Here is a 22599-nt window from a genome sequence, read left to right as displayed (position 1 = left end):
CTGTTTAATGTTATCATTTAAAATATCATTTGGAACACCCTCTCTGAAAGCATATCTGTAATTTTCTCCCAATAAAGTATTGGTAAAATAAAGATTATAAAAGAAAAACTGCTTCTAAATACATTAAGGTAAATGGGAATGTACCTGAAAGTGTATACAAGTATAAAATATCCAGCATTCATTTAATTTATTCATTCATTGAATTATTGAACAAAATTTAGATGCCGTAAATAGAAGCTCTAATATTAGCATACAAGTTTCCTAAGCAGGAAATTTCTTATTAATTTCCTAATAGAAATTAATTCAATTTCTAGGACTTACAACTAGATCTGTGTGCATTTCTGTCCCCAAAATTTCTTTACCATTTTTCCTTAAAATTATTGAATTGTCGTGACTAGTGCGACAAATCGACCAGGAAACGTGAGGGTAAGAGGATGGTGAAAAGAAATTAAGAGACAAAGAGATGAGGGCAGGAGGAGCACTGAGGATGATGTCCAACAGTACTAAGTTTATTCAAAGCATTAAGGCCATATGTATAGTGTAGGAGAAACAATACACCTGTGTTCAGTTAAACAACCATGAGTTCCCATAATAAGTTTCACATTTAACTATAAGCAGACCTCGTGACGCCAAACAGCTGATGCTAGTACAATTGTTCTGTATTGATACGGCAAACCTGAAAGTAATTTATGAGCAGTACTAGGGCAGCAAAGACCAGCAATGAACTTTTGACCCCAACTGAATTGTTCTCATTTGTTTAGCAAGCATGTGGGAAGTCACATAGGCGAGCGCACAACACATAGCACATAACCTTTCTCAGCGCTACTCAACTTTTTCCGTCCTAAACCTTTTGTTAGGTTATTCAGACTTTAAAGGGGGCACAAGTCAGGGCCTGGTTTGGTCCTCAACTCAAGCCTTATTGCAGCTTCCCACATTGAATAAATTTAGGGGTTCTTTCAGTTAAATAAAAATATAGTACATTCACATATGCTAGAAAAAGAAGGCAGCTAACTGTTTTTTAAAGAGTACTGATGAATTATCTTCTAAAATACCAAGTTAATTATTTTTAAGGATCCTGTTTATTCATTTTTATATAGAAAATGACGCTATAGTATAGCTTGAAATAATAACCTAATTTTTTCCTCCCTGGCAAGATAATTTTAGAGACTGAAAAAGGACAAAATAAATCTCCTTCCAGACTTGATTCCTTTGTCAAGACTTTAGAAGCAGACAGAGATTACTACAAGAGTGAAGCTCAAAATTTGAGAAAGATGATGAGAAGTAGATCTAAAAGTCCAAGACGCCCATCTCCATCTTCCCGGGTAGGTTTTGGAAACTTACAAATATTTTGGAGTTTGTTGCTCAAACACTGACTTTTATTCTTTGATTTACCTAATATGCAAACAATTCATTTTGATTTGGCATGAATTGATATATCCAAGAATTGGGGAGACAGAGATCTCTTTGATGGCACAGTGGACCATTGAATTTGGTTCTGTATCCCCAGTATTGGTAGTAGTTGGGAGGTAATCAGATAAATGGGGACCAGTTTGGGACAAAGCTGTTTAAAAGAGAAGTGATTTTTTAAAACTTTTTTTTTTATCATTTCTTTTCATTGTATTGTCATGTTTGATTGAGTAGAGATCGTGTAGTGCTTTTTTTTAGAGCCACGTGTCAAAGAAGAATTTCAGATTTCTTATATAATAATCTTAGGGTACAAACTGTGATGTAGAGCTTTTGAAAACAACAAGAGACCGTGAAGAACTAAAATGCATGCTGGAAAAATATGAGCGTCATTTGGCAGAAATTCAGGGTAATGTCAAGGTTCTTACATCTGAGAGAGACAAGACCTTTCTTCTTTATGAACAGGTAAATTTATTTATAAATAACATATCTAATAATAATCAATTTTTGAGATATGTAATTTTTAAAGTTGAATAAGAATGCTTAAATCTGCCAATCAAATTAACCTAACATTTGGGAATTACTTTGTTCTTAAGGTATTCTTAATGAAATGTAATGTATTTCTAATACAATAAGTGTATGTGTACATACACAAATATATGTTTTTCCTTATATCCAAAAAAGATCATATACATGTATAGAAATATTCTGATTTTTGGCATGAGAAATGAAGAAATTGTTAAATGACTGGAAATGGTGAGTTCAAGGTAAACTTGAGATTTGGGGTTAGAGAATGCTAATATTACTTTGATATCAATCACTTTAGGAAATGCCTATAATTTTCTTAATTTAGGAGAGTAAAATCAGTTTGTAGTTTATACCCATTTTTAGCTTAGTTATATATATATATATATATATATATATATCCCTTATTAATCATTTAGCTTATTTATTCAACAAATATTAAACCTCATAAATCACTAACAATTTCTTTTAAAAATATCAAATTTTATTAAGAATTATCACTATCAGGGGTGCTTGGGTGGCTCAGTCGGTTAAGCATCTGCCTTTGGTTCAGGTCATGATCCCAGAATCCTGAGATGGAGCCCAGCATCTGGCTCCCTGCTCTGCAGGAGGCCTGCTTCTCCCTCTCCCACTCCTCCTGCTTGTGTTCCTTCTCACTGTGTCTCTCTCTATCATATAAATAAAATCTTTTAAAAAAAAAGAATTATTACTACTGTATGCAGGGTTCTGAGCTTGCCACTCTAAGAGATAGAAAAAAATGAAAAATACCAACAGTGTTTTCTATGTTCACAGTCTACTTGGGGAGATAAAGTATAGTATAGTATAAAGTAAAGTCTTGTATGTATTTTTTATTACTTAAGTATAAGTAGTCTAGAAAATGTTGTAACAAATAAAAGAAGTGGGTATTTTTAGTTGTTGTGATTAAGGAAATCTTTGCTAGATGATATGGAATTTGAGTCCTAAAGGAAGAAGGGAGTTCCTATTATCCTGAAAGGGGAAAGGAACATTCCAGACCAAAGGAATAGTGAGAGGCAAATGATAAAGGCAGGAAAATCAGTAGATAAATGGATCAGGTTAAGACTAGACTAAAATCTATATGCCATTGGAGTAAGGGGGAGCTAAGTCTTGAGAGGTAAATTGAACTAGAGCTTAGAGCAGGGGTCTGCAAACCTTTTCTGTGAATGCCAGAAAAGAAGTATCTTGGGCTCTGCAGGCCACACAGTTTCACAGCTATTCAGCTCTGTCGTGGTGTGAAAGTAGCTATAGACAATTACCAAATGAATGAGTTTGGCTGTGTTACAATATAACTTTACTTTTGGACATGGAAGTTTGAATTTCACATTATTTTTACTTATGATAAATATTATGAAATCTGTTTGTTTTTTTTTTATCATTTTTTTAAAAGTGTAAGAAACATTCTCAATTTACAGACTTACAAAAACAGTAGGCAGGCTGGATTTGGCCTGTGAACTACATGTAGTTTGCCAACTTCTGAAGTACATGTAGAGGCTGTTTAATGGGCTTTATAAGGGGTTTATACTTTGCTTTATAAGCAATGGGCAATCTATTTTTTGTTTTGTTTTGTTTTGCTTTTTTAGGATAGAAGAAATGACCAATGCCACATTTTTACAATTTAAACCTGTTAACAATTTTATATATTGTTTTCATAATCTGTTTGTTATCTTTTTATATCTTTTTGTGTTATCTTTTTTTAAAAGATTTTTTTTTTCAAGAGAATTGGAGAGAGGCAGGCAGGGGAGAGAATTGTGGACTCTTTAGAAGGCCCGATGCGGGCCTGAAAGCCGAAGGCAGCGGCCATGAGCAATGAGGCATTAAGAAGAAGGCTAAAAAGCAGTCCATATGCATTAAGCCATCAGTGGTGGAAATAAGGATAGGGAGAGATGCAATAGATACTGTAGCAGAAGCCTTGACAAGATTTGGTTTTAGCAAAAAGGAGGGATAAACGGACCTCACTGAAGTTCTTTTTTGAATGACTGAAGAATTTTAGTAGTAGAAAAAGAAATAGTGAAGCCATTTGTGATTTGAGGGAAAAGATGTATTAATTTCAGACAGGTGGAGTAAGATGATGGTCATACAATCAGGTGGTAATTGCATTTAGGCAGAAGAGAATGTGCGACTACAGTGGGGAGAGAGGTAAGAACTGAATGTGTAGATGGGGAATTCATCTTCTTAGTGGTGACTTTGTGACCTTCAGAGTAGATGAGGTCTCTGAATGGGAAAGCTATAGAAGAACAAATGAAATGTTGGGATTTTTTTTTCCAATTAGTATGGGAATATGTGAAAGAATAAGAAGATAGGAAACTAAGGTGGAAAAATACTAAGCCCAAGGAAGGAATGAGTCTAAAACAGGGTGTTGAAGATAATGTCAAATGTTGCCAAATATTAAAAATGGGAACTGAGAAAAGGCCATTTGGTGAGGTCATTATTTGAAATTCTGCAAAGTGATAGGTATAGGAGCCAAGTAGTTTACACTGGGGTGGGATAGTAGGTGCTGAGGAACAGGCAAATGGGTACAAACCATAGGGTAAAAAAAAAAAAAAAAAAAAAAAATGTCTAATGCAAAAGAGATATGGGGCAGCAAGATTAAATGGCAGTTTTTTAAGATATGGGAGCTGTGTGTTATGGTAGAGGGAGGGGAGAAAGAGCCAGTGGAGAGGGTGGTATTCAAAGTGAGAGGAAATAATTATACAGCTGAGTCTTGAACAAGGTGGGACTAGGGGTGCCAACCCTCCTGCACAGTTGAAAATCTTTTTTAAATTAATATTTTATGTATTTATTTGTCAGAGGGAGAGAGAGAGAGAGGGTGTACAGGCAGGCAGAGTGGCAGGCAGAGGCAGAGGGAGAAGCAGGCTCCCTGTCAAGCAAGGAGCCCTATGTGGGACTTGAACTCAGGACACTGGGATCATGACCTGAGCCAAAGGCAGCTGCTTAACCAACTGAGCCACCCAGGCATCCCATGGTTGAAAATCTTTGTATAACTTTTGACTCCCCCAAATTTAATTGCAACTAACCTACTGTTGACCAGAAGCTTGCTGATAACATAGTGAATTAACACATTCCTTATGTATGTATTATACACTTATTCTTCCAATAAAATAAGCTATTTTTTCCGTCATGAGGAGGAAAAAATACTTTTACAATATTGTACTGTATTGTTGAAGAAGTATGTGTTTAAGTTCAAACCCATGTTTTTCAAGGGTCAACTCTAATTGAGTCAAGAGTATCTTAGAAAGCATTTTAGGCATTTTAGGAGATGAGGTCCAGGATTCTGGTCAAAGTTTTGCTATGGAAATTAGGAAGTAATATATCTTCCTCTGAGACTTGGAGGCCAAGTGAATAGGTAGTGATCAAAATTAAGAAAGATTAGGGACTTTTAAGTAGCCCAGTAGGATATGAAATCATCTGTAGGTGTAGAATAGGTTTAGGACCTGAGGATGGTTGAAATAGTATGAGAGAGTATATTGGGTTGTCAGTAAGGATTGATGAGCCTTCTGTCAGGATAGAAGTAGCTAGGACATGGAAATGGCATATACATTTATTAGAGAAAGATAGGAACACTGTAATATTTATTAAAATAGTATTTTACTGGAATTTTGCTGAATTCAAATTTATATCATGAAACATTAGTAAAACATTCTCTCTTATATTGACTTCCTCCAAATTAAAAAAATTTGGCAAAGATATTATAAACCAAACTTTTATTTTTATTCATCACTTGCATTTTTGGACATCATTTGCCTTTATATAAACTCATTAAAAAAAACATCCTGTTGGGGCGCCTGGGTGGCTCAGTGGGTTAAAGCCTCTGCCTTCGGCTCAGGTCATGATCCCAGGGTCCTGGGATCGAGCCCCGCATCGGGCTCTTTGCTCAACAGGGAGCCTGCTTCCTCCCCTCTCTCTCTGCCTGCCTCTCTGCCTACTTGTGATCTCTGTCTGTCTAATAAAATAAATAAAATCTTTAAAAAAAAAACATCCTGTTGCATGCATTTTTATAAATGGTTTGTATTTTAACTAGCTGGATTGAAGATTGCTGTATTTATGTCTGGTCTAAAACTTGTTAAATAGAAATCTGTGTATTTAAATAATAGGCACAGGAAGAAATTGCTCGACTTCGAAGAGAAATGATGAAAAACTGTAAGTCTCCTAAATCAACAACAGCACATGCCATCCTCCGGCGGGTGGAGACTGAAAGAGATGTGGCCTTCACTGATTTACGAAGAATGACCACAGAACGAGATAGCCTGAGGGAAAGACTAAAGGTTTGGATGAATTTTATCAGTATGACCATTTGTGAAACACCGTGTAGCAACACTGAAAACATTTTGTTTTGTTTTTGTTTTTTAAACAGATTGCCCAAGAGACAGCATTTAATGAGAAGGCTCATTTGGAACAAAGGATAGAAGAGCTGGAGTGTACAGTTCATAATGTAAAGAAAAATCACTTTTGTGTTTTCAGCTATAAACTGTCAAAGCTTCCCCCTTTTCTTTGTTTTTTTCTATGTTCAGAGAAGTTCTTTTATTTTTCTGAGATAGTGTTAATAATCCTAAAACATTTAAGTAGTATGTGTAGTATAAATTATCACTTTTTCACTGTTTATGTCCTTCCAAAAAATGTAAGCAAAGTCTTTTTTCTTTTAGGTTGAAAAATGTGTTCTTTTAAAAAAAAATCCATTAGGAATACATCTGTGGGATTTTAGCAGATTTCTTATCTCTGTCTTTCATTAAACATAGCGTTGCCAGATACAGAGAAACTGGCTTATTCTATCTAAAGTGTAGCTAAGGTAGAAGAAATTATTATGACATGAAAAGTTATGAGAAGATTATATTTAAACTGAATTTAAATGTGAAGCATCACCTTTTCACTAATCAAGAATTCTAGATGCTATGAATTTGAGATGTTATGACTATATAAACAATTTGAGTTCTGTTATCAAATTTAATTGAATATATTTATACATTCATCTGTGTTGTCATGATGAGAATAAAAAGCATTTTTCAGGAGAGAAAAAAATTTTTTTTCATAATTCCACTTTATATGTATAACTTATTAATGTTGAACAATAAATAAATCCTTTTGCAAATAAGATATGTATACTACAGTCAAAATGAACCAGATTGAAAATGTAGATGCATGTACTGTGATAGGCTCTATGCACAGATTGTGCAGTGGTTTGTTCTTTTTTTTTTTTAATTTATTTTTTATTTATTTTCAGTATAACAGTATTAATTATTTTTGCACCACACCCAGTGCTCCATGCAATCTGTGCCCTCTATAATACCCACCACCTGGTACCCCAACCTCCCACCCCCCCCCCCCCCCTTCAAAACCCTCAGATTGTTTTTTAGAGTGCATATTCTCTCATGGTTCAGCTCCCCTTCCAATTTCCCCCAACTCCCTTCTCCTCTCCAACGCCCCATGTCCTCTATGCTATTTGTTATGCTCCACAAATAAATGAAACCATATGATAATTGACTCTCTCTGCTTGACTTATTTCACTCAGCATAATCTCTTCCAGTCCCATCCATGTTGCTACAAAAGTTGGGTATTCGTCCTTTCTGATGGAGGCATAATACTCCATAGTGTATGTGGACCACATCTTCCTTATCCATTCGTCCGTTGAAGGGCATCTTGGTTCTTTCCACAGTTTGGTGGATACAGATGTAGTGAAAAGAAGGGCCATCTGTACCCCAATGTTTATAGCAGTGGTTTGTTCTTAATCGTATTTCACAGTACCTTGCCCATACAGCCTCCCACAACATTCAGGTCTAATCTGATCATCTCCTGGTGTAAATCTTGTCATATGCCACAGTTTGCACAGAAAAGATGTCTCTTTAGGAAGATTTTGTTGGTGGTGGCAGTAACCTTGTCATTCTACTTGCATAGCTTGATGATGAACGTATGGAGCAAATGTCAAATATGACTTTGATGAAGGAAACCATAACCACTGTGGAAAAAGAAATGAAATCACTAGCAAGAAAGGCAATGGATACTGAAAGTGAACTTGGCAGGCAAAAGGCAGAGAATAATTCTTTGAGGTAAATTACTTTTAGTTTACTATAACTACTAGATCTGCTTTTTGTAGAGTATTTTATAATGATAATTAAGTTATTTGTTGACTTTAATTTCTGAGAGTATTATTATGAAGGAGTTGTAGAAGTCTCGGCATACATTAAATGATATCCCAGAGATCACTTACAGACTAGTAATGGCATACTAAACTAGCAATCAGACTTCTAGTAATCATCTTACATTTGCAGAAAGCCTAATGTTTAACTGAAGTACCTTTCACAGCGTCCTTCTGAGCACAGAGCATATTTGACTTTGGCGTTTGAATATGTAGGAAAATGTAATGGAACTTCTTTTAATTGAATGCAAAGTAGGTTCTTAGCCCTTCCTACATACTGGAATGGTAGCAGAAGAAATTCCAATTAAAGCAACCTACAGGCAATAAATATAAGGGAATAAGTTTTTGAAGACCATGTTAGCAGTTTTAGTATCCGTTGATACAAAAGATAGAGCTCTACAAATTTAGTAATATTGAATTACAGTGCATCTGTGAACCTTTGAAAAATAGTAGTTCATATGAGTGTGAAATATTAAGTCTACAGATAATACTTGGTTCACATAAGAGTTCCTAGATTCCCCTCTTTGATCATTCAGGGGTCTGTGGTATGTATGTTGAAATGATTTGTCAGGACAGATAATGACTCAAATTTTTTTCCCTTCATTAATTTTTTTAAAACTTCCTGTTTAAAAGGATATTACAGACTCAGGTAAAATAAAAATAATAATAAAATAAGACAACAATACAACAAAAACCTTGGAGAATAGAGAAAAGTGTAAAGAAAATGTAAATCATCTATTACTCCATAACTCAGTAAAAGCTATTATTAATATAGATCTTTTTCTAACCAGGAATAGTTCCATCTGTGTTATGTAAGCTTTCTATGTAATTGATGTCATTCTATTAGGTTATATATTTGGCCAGTTTCACTTAATTGTATATGATAAGCATTGTCCATGCCATTAGAAATTCCTGGAAAGCATTTTAGTAGTTTACTAAAAAATTCTATCTGATAGGTGTATAATATTTTGGAAGATTTTTGCATAATTTGTTTTCTTTTAACAGTATTATTAGAATCTAGTTGGCATACATACAGTAAACTGCACATATTTAAAGTGTTCAGTTTGGTAAGTATACTGGCACAATCAAGATAGTGGCCCTACCCATCATTCCCAAAAGTTTCCTTGTGCCCCTCTGTAACCTTTCAACTATGCTGCCAATCCCTAGACAACCACTGATTTGCTTTCTGTCCTAGAGATTTGTTTGGGTTTTCTAAAATGTTTTATAAATGTAATCATATAGTATATATATATTTTTTAGTGGGCTGCTTTCCCTCAGCATAATTATTTTGAAATTTATCCTTGTTGTATAATCAATAGTTTATTCCTTTTTGTTCCTGAGTAGTATTCCATATGTGAATATATGAACATTTTAGTTGTTTCCAGTTTGGGCCTATAACAAAACATTTATGTACATTCTTATATGAGTTTTTGTATGGACATAAGCTTTTATTTTTCTTGGGTGAATACCTAAGAGTAGAGTGACTGAGTTATGTGACGGATATATGTTTAATTTTGAAGAAACTATTAAATTTTTCCAAAGTGGTTGTGCTATTTTATTTTACATTTGTACCAGTAGTATATGAGTGTCACAGGTGTTGTGTAGCCTCATCAACACTTGGTATGCATTGTTTTTTTAATCTTAACCATTCTAATAGGTATGTTTTATGGTTTTAATTCACCTTCCCTAATAACTGATGCTTTTGAGCATCTGAGCATGTGCTTATGTACATAAATTTATTTATTTATTTGTTTATTTTTTATTTTTTATTTTACAAATATTTTCTCCCACTCTGGCTTACATTTATAGCAATTGTCTTTTAAAGAGCAAATGTTTTTCATTTTGATTAAGTGAAATTTATTGATTTTTTAAAAATTATATCCAGCTTCCTGTACTCTTTTAAAGATATCATTGTCAAACGTAAGGTCACTGACTTTTGTTTTGTGTTTTCTTCTAGCAATTTTTTAGTTCTCAACATTTAAATCTGCTATTCATGTCAAAGTTTTCATATATAGTCAAGGTATAAGTCAAAGTTCACCTTTTTTTGCATAAGGATATCCAGTTGTTCTGTAATTTGTTGAAAAACTATCCTTTTTTGTTTTTGTGCTTTATAGAATGTCAGTTATCCATATATGTATAGCTCTTTTCTTGATGATCAGCTTTATTTGATGGATCTATTTATGTATCTTAATCCCAGTATAACCTGCCTGATTACTTTGTTTTTTTTTTTTTTTTTTTTTTTTTTAACTCTTCAAATTAGGTAATGTTAGCCCTCCAAAATTGTTCTTTCTCTAAATAGTTTTGGCCTATTCTAATTCCTTTGTATTTTATTTTAATTTTAGATTCATTTTAACAGTTTATAAAAAAAAAACCTGCTTGGGAATTTGATTAGAATTGGGGAAAATGACATCTAAAGAATTTCACGTGTTCCCCCTCATAAACAGTATATCTCTTCATTGTTTAGATCTTTAATTTCCCTCAGCAATGTTTTGCTGTGTTTAGTGTATAGGTCCTGTACTACTTATTTCAGATTTATATGAGTATTTCCTATGTTTTTTGATGCTGTTGTAAATGGAATCTTAAAATTTCACTTTCTGATTGCTTATTGTTTATATATGAAAATATAGTTGTTTTTAAAAGTAAACTTTGTATTTTACAACAGTTTTAGATTAACAGAGCAATTATGAAGAAGGTAGAGCTCCTACATATCTCAGACCCTATTTACTCTCTTATTAACATTTTACATTAATACATTTGTTAGAATTAATGAATTATTTGATATATTATTAACTGAAGTCTGTACTTTATTCAGATTTCCTTAGTTTTCCCCTGATGTCCTTTTTCTGTTCCAGGATCCCATCCAGAACACTACATTACATTTAGTTGTCATGTTTCCTTAGGCTTTTCTTCACTATGACAGTTTCAGACTGTCCTTGTTTTTGATGACCTTGACAGTTTGGAGGAATACTGATCAGGTATTTTGTAGAATGTCTCTCAGTTGGGGTTTTTCTGCTGTTTTTGTCATGATTAGACTGGGTAATTTGTTTTTGAGAGAGAGGTCATAGAGGTAAAATGCCATTTTAGGGTACATATCTATCTAGGGTATTATGGGTATGTACTGGATTTATTACTGTTGATTTTGACCTTTATCATCTGGCTGAGGAAATGTTTGCCTTTTCCAGAATGTCATATAATCGAAATCACACAGTATACAACCTTTTCAGGCCAGCTTCTTTCACTTAACAATGTGCATCTTAGGTTCATTCATGTTTCTTTCATACCCGGATAGCTTATTTCTTGTCACTGAATAATAATTTATCATGTGTATATACTATAGTGTGTTTATCGTGCACCTATTGAAAGACATCTTGGTTGCTTCCAGTTTTTGGTAATTATGAATAAAGCTGCTATAATCTTTCATGTGCAGGTTTTTGTATGGACATAGGTTTTCAGATCAGGTGAGTAAATACCTAGGAGCACAATTGCTAAATCATAGATTGAAACTACATTTAGCTTTATAAGAAAGTGGCCAACTCTTTCAAAGTGACTGTACCATTTTGCTTTTCCACCAGAAATGAATGAGAATTTCTTTTGCTCCATATCCATGTTACTATTTGGTATTGTCACATTTTTGTATTTTAGCCATTATAACAGGTGTGTAGCAATACTTCATTGTTTTAATCTGCAGTTTGCTAATGACAAAGGATGTGGAGCATCTTTTCATATTGTTACTTGCCATCTTTATGTTTTCTTTGGTAAGGTATCTGTTTAGATACTTTGCCATTTTTCAATTTCTTTTTTACTTATTATTGAATTTTAAGAATTCTTTTAATATTTTGGATACTTGTTATTGGGTCATTTGCAGATATATCCTCCCCATCTGTGCCTTGTCTTTTCATTCTCTTAATGGTATCTTTTGCAGAGCAGAAATTAACCAATGAAGCCATTTGGGTCTGACTTTTATTTATTTATTTATTTTGAGGGAAGTTTTTCTTTTATTTGTTTAATGGGTAAAAGAACAATTAGAAATTTCTTCTTATGCCATTCAACATATATTCTTAAGGCATTTGTTCATTTTTTTTTATTTTAAAACATTTTTAGGATGATGTTGTTTATAATATCCTATGAACATTTTAATGTCTATCGAATTTATAGTGATTTCTTCCTTTTTAGTCTGTTGTTATTAGTCTTTTCAAAGAACCACCATTTTGCTTGGTGATCCTCATTAAGTTTTGTTCTTTATTATTTCCTTGCATTTTCTTTAGATTTTTAAAAATTTTTTTTCTAATTTCTTTAGATGAATGCTTATATTATTACTTTTTAGGCTTTTTTTCTCATATAGACATTTAAGGCCATAAGTTTCCCTCAAAATACTTACTTGAATGTGTTTTACAAGCTTTGTTATGTACTTCTTATAAAATATTTTCTAATTTTCACCATTACTTCTTAATTGAACTTTTAGTTATTAGTGTGATTTTAAGTATCCAAAAACATAATGAGTTTTCACTTACCTTTTTGATTGACTTTTTGCTAATTACATATTTGTAGTAAATTTTTTATCTTATTTACAGGGATTTTATTGAAAGAGTTGTCTAAACTTCTGGCTCCAGTGTCTTGCATTTTGTTCTCTTTTAAACCTGCTGTAATCTGCCTTTTTCTCCTACCATGTCATGAAAACTTTTTTTCATGGTAATATTTTTTTTTCAAGGTAATATTTACTTTCATGTTACTCAATTCAGTAGTCAGTCCTCAGTCTTCATTTTATTTGACCTATCAGCAACATTTGATAAAGATGTTCAGTTGTGCTTTTTTCTCTGTTCCTTTAAATACTTTCCTTATTTGTCTTCTGAGGTACCATGCTCATTTGATTTTCTTTTCATCTCTTTGGATGTCCTTCTAAGGCTCTTCTGCTAGTTCCTCCTCATCTCCATAATCTGCAAATGTTGGAGTGTTCCTCAGCTCAGTCCTTAGACTGCTTCTTTTGTGTATGTGTACTTATCCCTCATCCAGTCTCGTGTATTTACTCTTGACTCTCAAATATATATCTGTAGCATGAACTTTTTTCTTGAACTCAGGACTTGAATGTCCAACCCCTCCTTTTCATCTTCACTGGAACGTCTAACATACATTTCAAACCTGGAGTTCTGCTACCCACTACCCTTCATTCACCCTCCAACACACATAAATTTGCTTTTTCAATCTTCCCAGCTTAGTCTGGGAAGTCTGTTCATGCAATTCTTGGCCTGAAACCTTGAATAATCTGTGGCTTCATATATCCATATCCAATGAAGTTTGTTTTGTCTTCAAAATATACTCAAAAGCTGAGCATTTCTCACCACCCCTGTTGTAACCTTGCTGATATTGAACGATATTTTTGCTAGGTAGAGAATTCTAAAAGTTGGGAATTATTTTTATTTTAATACTTTGATAATATCTTTCTACTATCTTAGATGTACATTATTTCTGCTGAGAAGTCAGCTGTCAGTTTATTTTTTATAAATCAATATCTTATACCTTATAATATATTCATATTATATACATTTACAAAAGGCAAGGAATTACAGATAATCTAATTAGAAGCTACATAATCCAACTACATTGATTATAATTAAAATATTGTTGTTCCTGTTTTCTGTTTTGTCAGTTGGTAAGAAAATTATGTTTTGTCCCGTGTGTGAACATACACTAGAAATTGAGTCGTAAGCGCCATTCAGCACACATATCTGGATTCCTGTATCTCTAAACTGAAGTTCCATAGTATTCCAAGCCAAATCAGCCAAAAAGAAATTAATCCATTTCTGATTGGGTTTCACTGCTGGTGGAAGAAGAAATTTCCCAGTGTTTCAAAACCAATACTCATTATCTGTGTTCCTATACTGCTTAGGTGAACTTTTCTTTCAAACAGGTATATTTTAGTGTAGCACAAGTCCTTCTCTTTGGGTTTCTGTGTCAGACAATGATAGTAAAAAGCTAGAGTATTTTCAGAACATTTCCTAGAAGTAGATTAAAAAACGAAACAAAACAAAACCTGTGTGTCTGCATCAGTGTATCAAACATCTGTAGGTCCAAGAAGAATTTTCCATATAGTTGAATGATTGATAGAGCTTTCTGTTAATAAAAAGTTAGTTTGGGTCTTTGTGTCCAGTGATTCCAAGACCAGTTCAGTTTGAGTCTGGGTATTTGAGACCAAAAAGATTTCAGTATTAAAATCTATTGTAGATGACATGATATTCTATGTCAAAAATACAAAATATTAACAAAAAATCTAGAACTAATAAGCAGTTGCTACAGTATTGCAGGATATGTGGTTAATATAAAAAATCAGTTGTTTTTTGATACTAGCAATGAAGAAATAGAATTTAAAATTGAAAACACAGTACCATTTATATTAGTACCTCCCCCAAAATGAAATCTTAAGTATAAATCTAACAAATTATGTATAAGATCTATATGAGAAAAAGTACAAGACTGGTACAAAAGAAAAAAAAAGTACAAAAGAGATCAAAGTGGAACTAAATAAACTGAAAAATATTCTAGGGGTGCCAGCGTTAGCTCAGTTGCTTAAGTATCCTACTCGTGATTTTGGCTTGGGTCATGATCTCAGAGTCATGAGGTCGGACCCTGAATTGGGCTCTGTGCTCAGCAGGGAGTCTGCCTAAGGATTCTCTTTCCCTCCTCCCCTGAAAATAAATTAATCTAAAAGAAAGAAAAATATTCTATATTCATGGATGGGAAAACATAATATTTTCAAGGTGTCCATTCTTCTCAACTTGATCTACAGATTCAGTAAGTTCTAATTGGAATCACAGCAAATTATTTGTGGGTATCAGTGAGCAGATTTTAAAGTTTATAAGGGGAGGCAAAAGAGTAGGCAACAGAACACTGAAGAAAAACTAAGTTGGAGCACTGGTCATACTTGACATCAAGACTTGAGATAAAGTTACAGTAATTTAGACAGTGTGGTATTGGTAAAAGAATAGATAAATAGATCAGTGGAACAGTACAGAGACGCCAGAAATAGACCCAGATAAATATAGTCAACTGATCTTTGACAAAGGAGCAAAAGCAATACAATAGAGCAGAGATAGTTGCAACACAGATATCAACCTTCAGATTAATTCTGAATGGATCACATTCCTAAATGTAAAATGCAAAACTATAAAACCTCTACAAGATAACAGGAGAAAACCTAGATGACTTTAGTATGTTGATGACTTTTTTAGGTATAACAGCAAAGGCACAGTCCATGCAAGAAATAACTGATTAACTGTACTTCATTAAAATTAAAGACTTATGCTCTGCAAAAGACAATGTCAAGAATATGAGAAGCCAAGCCACAACTGGGAGAAAATATTTGCTATGCTAACGACACAGCTGATAAAGAACTGGATCTAAAACATACAAAGAACTCTTAAAACTCAACAATCCTGTACCCCTGGGGATAAAAATATATGTTTATAAAAAGTAAAAAATTATATTAAAAAAAAAACTCAACAATAAGAAAACAAACAACCCAATTAAAAAATGGGCCAAGACCTTAGCAGATCTCCACAAAGAAGATATACAGGTGGCAAATAAGCATATGAAAGGTGTTTTACATCATAGGTCACCAGGGAAATACAAATTAAAACAACAGTGAGATACCATTACATACCAATTAGAATGGACAAAATCCCAACCACTGAAAATAAAAGCTGGTGAGGATGTGGTTCAACAACAACACTTATTCATTGCTGGTGGGAATTCAAAATGGTACAGCCACTTTATTAGACAGTTCAGCAGTTTCTACAAAGCTAAACACACTCTTACCATATAGCGCTCTGTTGTACTTAAAGTAGTTGAAATCTTATGTGCACACAAAAACCTGCACACAATTTTATAGCAGCTTTAATCATAATTGCCCAAGCTTGGAAGCAACCAAAAATCTTCTCTATGAATCTGAGCACTTGGAGAAAAGAAAAGTCGGTTGTTTAAAGTTCTAAATATATCTTAGAGGAGTTGTAAGAGTCTTTTCTGACATCAGTGTTAAAATAGTCTGCAAAAGAAGCTAAGAGCTTTTACTTCTAAAGTTGCTATTAAATGTCTGCTTTAGGTGTGGGTTTGTTGGTCAGTGATTTAAAGGTCTGATTTGAGAAATTCTGCTTATGTGTGTAATTTTCTATTTTGTTTTTCTTAATAGAGGGATCCCTGTGTTGTGCTGGGGAATATGGCTATTTTGGAAAGTGTATGGCTGCAATGCAATTTAATAGCATAAGAGTAGCCACACTATGCCTTGGAAGGTATATGCCTCTTTCAGGACTCATCATTATGTGAATTGATAGGCTTGTTACATTTATACTTCTGATTTTAGCATGCAATTTTAAAGGATTTTTTTTTTAAAGTAATATCTATACCCAGTGTGGGGCTTGAACTCACAACCCTGAGATCAAGAGTTGTGCACTCCACTGAATGAGCCAGTGAGGGACCCTTTAGCATGCAATTTTAAATGCTGCTTTACAAGAAAAAAAGCTAAGAAAATACTTTGTCAAGGCATATGAAAAGATTCTTCATTTGGACTACAGTGGAATTTCACTATATTTTCCAAAAATTTTTTATACTCACAATGGTGGTTTTCCCAGGGCAAGGCTTATCCATTGCACTCCAGATGTGGTAACCCGCATGATTTCCCCCAAATGTGGGGAATTCCGTAGCATAATTTGTGGTAGTGGGAGACTGCATTTGTACTTTCCTCTGGTTTTTCTTTGTTGAAGTGAAGACCAGTTTTTTATGCTTTTGATAGTCGGTGGTTTTTTGTTTTATGTTTTTTTTTTTTTTTTTTGGTAACTTCTGTTGGTGTGTATATACTGGAGCGGGGGTTTGTTTTTATAATTTCGGTTGTGGTGGGGTATTTCTGATAACCTGGTTTTCTGTGGGTATTGTGTCAAGAGTACTCTATGCTGGGACACCTGGGGTGGCTCAGTTGGTTAAGCGTCTGCCTTTGGCTCGAGTCATCATCCCAAGGTCCTGGAACTGAGGCCCTGCATTGGGCTCCCTGCTTAGTGGAGAACCTGCTTCTCCCTCTGCTCCCTCTGCTGCTCCCCCTGCTTGCGCGCTTTCTCTTTCTGTCAAATAAATAAATAATAAAATCTTAAAAAAAAAAAAAAAAAGAGTACTCTATGTTTGGGACATCTGGGTGGCTCATTTGGCCAAGCATTTGCCTTCAGCTCAGGTCATGATCCCAGAGTCCTGGGATGGAGTCCCACATCCAGCTCTTTGCTTGGTGGGGAGCCTGCTGCTCCCACTGCTTGTTCATTTTTTCTCTCTCTGACAAATAAATAAACAAAATCTCAAAAAAAAAAAAGGCTATTGTTCATGTAATACTTTCCAGCCATAAAATGGTGATTTGGAGGGCTGTATTATAGGACTAAAAAATATTAAAGATTAAGTGTAAGTGAAAAAAAAAAACAGGATTCAATTCTGAATGTATAGTATGATAACTTTAAAAAATATATTGTGAAAAAGTACTGAATACTGAACACAAAAATGCTTTTTTATAGTAGCTTTTTTTTTCCTAATAGTAGATTTTGATGGAGAACTTTTTACTCTTTATTCTCCAAACTTCCTTTAGTGTACTTTTATTTTAAAAAATCAAAAAGAAAAAAATGTGTATTACTGTCCTTACCAGTTTTTATATTTAAATACGCTAAAATGTTGATAAAACATAAAAATTTCAGAATTAGTTTTATTATTAAAATGTTTACAGACTTTTATATGAAAACACAGAAAAAGATCTTTCGGATACTCAGCGACATCTTGCTAAGAAAAAGTATGAGCTACAGCTAACTCAGGAGAAAATTATGTGCTTGGATGAGAAAATTGGTGAGCTTTTTCCCCATGATAAATATATATATTTTACAATCTGGTAGAAAAACGTGTTTTCTTCTCTTCAGTTATAACATAAACTTGGAAATAGCCCATAAATTAAACATTTATCACTTAAGAATTGTGGAAAAATGTGTTTTTTCTTTGATAGTAAAAATTTTTTTACTATATTTAGGACCATAAATATTTAGACATGGCTTCATATTTTTCAGTGAAGAAATTGCTGAACAAAACAGTGACATTTTGTAAATTTGTCCTGATCCCTTGTAAGTTTACAACTGTTCATACTACATTATGGCTTGTCCATAGTGTTGTAATAAAACATAATACATATCTGTATATTATTTTGGTGGCAAATGTACATATGTTTGACTATATGCTATCACTTGGGTTCATAGAGAAAATTGTCTTTATGAAATAACCTATTTATGTTTCTTACCAGTGATTTCTGTGAAAATGTGGTCATAACTTAATCTTCTTATAATTGTAAAGTAAAATTTTGGTCAGGACTATTAAAAAGCCCGTCTTAAAATGGGGAGTATTTTTTTTAAACATTTTCTGTTTTGTAGTTAAAAAATGTCTGGCATAAACAATTAGGTGAGTAGAAATGCTTTTTATTAAAATAGTAAATATTACAAGAGAACTGTAGAAGGGGAATATTAAAGAAGACATTTTTGGATATTTTAAGTCTAAATAAAAATGTAAGGTAATCAGTTAAAGAGATAAGTTTTTATCTCAGAAGAGAAATCTAAGCTAAAGATAAACATCTGGGACACATCAGCATATAAATGATATTTTAAAACCATGAAATTGCCTAGGGAAAATGTAGAGAAAGAGAAGAGGATCCAGGACTCAGTAAGAAGCAGCAAAAGAAGTAAGAGAACCCAGAAGTGAGTGTTATTTTGGGAGGCAAGAGAGCAAAATATTTTTAAAAGGAAGGTATGATCAATATTCAGATATCTTTGAGAAAGAAGGTAAGAATGAAAAATATTGATTGTATTTGGCACATTGGAGGTTTTGGTAACATTGACCAAAAAAAGTGTGAATGGAGTGTTGGATGTGGAAGATGGAGTAGGTTGAGGAATGATTGGGAAGCGAGGAGGTAGTGACAGGAGAGAATAGAAGTTTCTTAAACTTAGCTATTAACAGAAGCAGAAAAACAGTATGGTAGCTTGAGTGGAATGTGAGGTCGAGAATTTTTTTTAAGCAAGGAGATATGTAGAGGTGTTTTAGAGTTTTAAAATGTATCTATTTTATGCCATTGAGAAAGAACTCAAATAACAGAATACCCAAAGCATGTGATTTACCTTAAAGACAGTACTCTCTGGAAAAGGGACATGATGTATTTTTAAGTACTGTATAGATCATCCTCTTGGCATATGGTTTTACCTCCCTTAGCACTGCTCTGGATGACTGTTGCCAAGGATTTACCTTGTGGTATGGTGTAACAAACTTCCCTTGTAGAGCTGTGGACCAGGGTTTCTCAAACTTTGGTGTGTGTCAGAATGACTTGAAGAGCTAATAAACATCACTGGAGCTAGGCTCTTTGAAGTAAGATATGGCCAAGGATTTTGTATCTTTACTAATCCTCAAGTGGTTCTCAAACTTTGTCATGCATTAGAATCACATGGGTGGGGTGTTTCTGAAAATATAAATTGCTCTGCCCACTCAGAATTTCTGATTCAGAATGTCTGGTATGGGACCTCAGAATTTATATTTCTAATAAGTTCCCAGATGATGCTGATGGTGCTGGATGAAAAACCGCAATTTGAAAACTGCTATTCTATATCAGTCAATCAAGCCTTCAACACTGACACTGTTGGCACAACACTAACACTATTATCACAAATCAAATCAGACTTTATGGGATTTTTCCCCCCTGGAATTTTTATAACCCAACTTTAGAAAAATCAAAATATCAGGAGACATTTGACTCTGAAGATGAACTAATTAAATATTATATTATTTTAGTTACCAAGTTCTGTACAATGGTGGAGAAATTAGAGGGAGAGAGGTTATTTTGACTACTCATGCACCATCTCTTCCTCCACCACACATGTAAATCTACTTCAAGAACTTGTGATAGAGAGCTTTCCTTTGCTGTTCTAATTTAAATGTGTTAATTGTGCTTTTACATTTATGAGTCATTTAGAATTTCATGATTCATCTTAGTTTTTAATCACTAACAACGAAAGCTATTTTTTGTTTGGGATACAGTACTTATTTTTAGTCATTGAACACAATATAGGAGAATTTACTTTGAAAAACATTTTAATCTGCTTGAACTAGAAAAAAAATTATCTTGATTAAAGCAATGCCTTTATGATTACATATTTAGACAATTTTACCAGGCAAAGTATTGCCCAGAGAGAAGAAATCAGCATTCTTGGTGCAACCCTCAACGATCTGGCTAAAGAAAAGGAATGCCTGCAAGCATGTTTGGATAAAAAATCTGAGAATATTGCATCCCTTGGAGAGAGTTTGGCAATGAAAGTATGTTCTGAGAACTGTGCTTTAAAAGAAATGTTTGAACTTGAATCTGAATAAAATAATAGAATTTTCTCAATTTTTTTTTCTAGAGATTTGAAACTATAGAATCTGATTTGGAAAATTTCAAAGATAATTTCAAGATAATCTTGGGAACTGAGTGTTCAAATCCACTAATTTTTTAAAATTGATTTTCTCTCATAAATTTGTGATTAACATTCACTGGTAATAACTAATTCAAATATCAAAATGTGAAGCATAGTAATAAAACGGTGAGACAGATTTGTTTTTAAAAGAACACCAGAACTTATATTTTCAGACAGCCATTTTGGGAAGCAATATGTCCATTAAAACTGCCTTTTGTGATTGTGCTCAAAACTAGAAGCATATTTTTGCATCCTCCTCAGCCTTTGAGAATAGATCATATGTAGCTGGTAAATAAAGATGGATGATAAGCTCCATCCCACATTTTTTGTTGTTCAAAGAACGCTAACAAAGGTGTTGCCAAAAAGGCAGAGAAATATTGATACCCTTTTCTATTTCATAAACCAATTCTGAAGACAATTCCTAAACTGTTTCCCACGAATGATTTAAGTGAAGGTAGCATCATTATAATAATAATCTTTTCCCTCTCTAAGGGATCTAATTTATTCATTTATCCCTCTGTCCATCCATCCACCCATCCATGCATTTAACAAACATTTATTGGCATGTACCAGGTACAATGTTAGAAACTGAGGTTGAGTTGGTATGCCTTCCATAAGGCTGCAGTATAATTGGGAGAAAGATAAATTAAGATGTTATCATGATGGAATGTGCTAAGTGCAATAACAATATGTACATAATGTGCAAATGGAGTTAGGCAGAAACACATCTTATTCAGGCTGGGGGTTGGATTAGGGGAGGAGAAAGATCTAGAGAGCCTTCCAGGAAGTGCCTGGGCTGCTGTCTGATGACTAGGAATAGCCGGGACAAGATTTAGACAAAGGGGACAGTGAGAGAATGGGAGATCCAGACAGGTTAAGCAGCTTCTGTGAAAGCCCAGTGACTTTCATAAAAGAATCTCAAGAGAAGTCAGTATGGGAGGAGGGCTGGGTGGCAAAAGATGATGTGGGACGGTTAAGCAACAAATCATAGAAATACATGTGATATTGAGTTTAGACTCTATCATCATGGATATAGAGGATCATTTAAATACTGTAAAAGATGTGTCACAGTTAGATATTTTTGTTGAAACAAATATTCTGGCGCTTGTTAATCCATGTAAAGAATGGACTATAGGGAAATGAGTGTAGTGACAAGGATACCAGCCATGAGTAAAACAATAAGAATTTTGTTAGGATAGTAGCAGTATCTGTAAGAAAACAGATCTTTTAGGGAAGATTGACAAGATGTGCTTTCTGACTTAGAAACTACATGGATAGTTCCTGTGCATGAACTAAGAAACAAATAAAACAGGCTTAGGAAGATTATTGACATGTCTTTGGAACACATAGTTGAAATAGTCATAGACTCTTGGATTTTTAAGTTTGGAGAGAAAGTTGAAGTGAAGTTAATAGATTTGGGAATCATGAGCACAATTGAGATCTTGCTATCTAAGTTCATGAGATAGTAAATTTTGATTTGTTGAAAAGGCTGACTCATTACTTTATAGTTATGCCTTAATATTTTTGATATTTTATGGGTTTGGGGAAGTGGAGTTTTACTTCTCATTTTATTCAGAATACTTTTTGAATAGTTTGGCACGATTTTCTTTAAAAACACTTACATTTAGAAACAAATTATTTAGAAATTTCTAAATTGATTTCCTCTGCTATATCTAATATTTCATGTATTTTCGATTCTGCTAACTTGCCAACATTATTTTTTTCTTCATGAGAAATATTGAGTTGCAAATCCATCTCAAAATCAAGACCTTCATATAAGATCATGAATGTAAAAAAAAAAAAAAAAGATCATGAATGTAAGCACATCCATCCTCTGAAGGGAAAATAACTTTTTAAAACAGTGTTAGACATTCAAAAGAGAAAATATTCTCTACAATAGTATTTCAGAACTGAATTTGCAAATACCCTTCAGTAAAAAGCAGTAACTTTACAGTCTAATCTGGTGATTACATAAATAGATTACTATAGAAAAAGCCTACATTATAGTGAATAAGGAGAAGTTTTTTTCTG

General features: G+C 33.6%; 1 protein-coding gene and 1 pseudogene across 6 annotated transcripts in view; both read left to right on the top strand.

Moving 5' to 3' along the window:
• TSGA10 (testis specific 10) overlaps positions 1–22599 on the top strand; it is a 151475-nt gene that overhangs the window by 33972 nt on the left and 94904 nt on the right. For all 6 annotated transcript variants that reach the window (XR_006606012.1, XM_045077804.1, XM_045077803.1 and 3 more), the window contains exons 5-11: positions 1155–1322; positions 1714–1869; positions 6039–6209; positions 6299–6376; positions 7834–7985; positions 17817–17932; positions 20274–20428. Coding sequence is in view for 5 of the 6 variants with exons in the window: in XM_045077801.1 (XP_044933736.1) it covers positions 1155–1322; positions 1714–1869; positions 6039–6209; positions 6299–6376; positions 7834–7985; positions 17817–17932; positions 20274–20428 (996 nt within the window). In the remaining variant the exon portion in view is untranslated. The remainder of the gene's footprint in view (positions 1–1154; positions 1323–1713; positions 1870–6038; positions 6210–6298; positions 6377–7833; positions 7986–17816; positions 17933–20273; positions 20429–22599) is intronic.
• LOC123391401 lies at positions 16668–16805 on the top strand (annotated as a pseudogene).

The sequence above is a fragment of the Mustela putorius genome, unplaced genomic scaffold (genome assembly GCF_011764305.1).
Source record: "Mustela putorius furo isolate JIRA1106 unplaced genomic scaffold, ASM1176430v1.1 tig00000224_pilon_pilon_pilon, whole genome shotgun sequence".
NCBI classification, from domain to species: domain Eukaryota; kingdom Metazoa; phylum Chordata; class Mammalia; order Carnivora; family Mustelidae; genus Mustela; species Mustela putorius.
The sequence above is the reverse complement of the archived record's forward strand: the minus strand, read 5'-3'. Positions and strand labels throughout refer to the sequence as shown.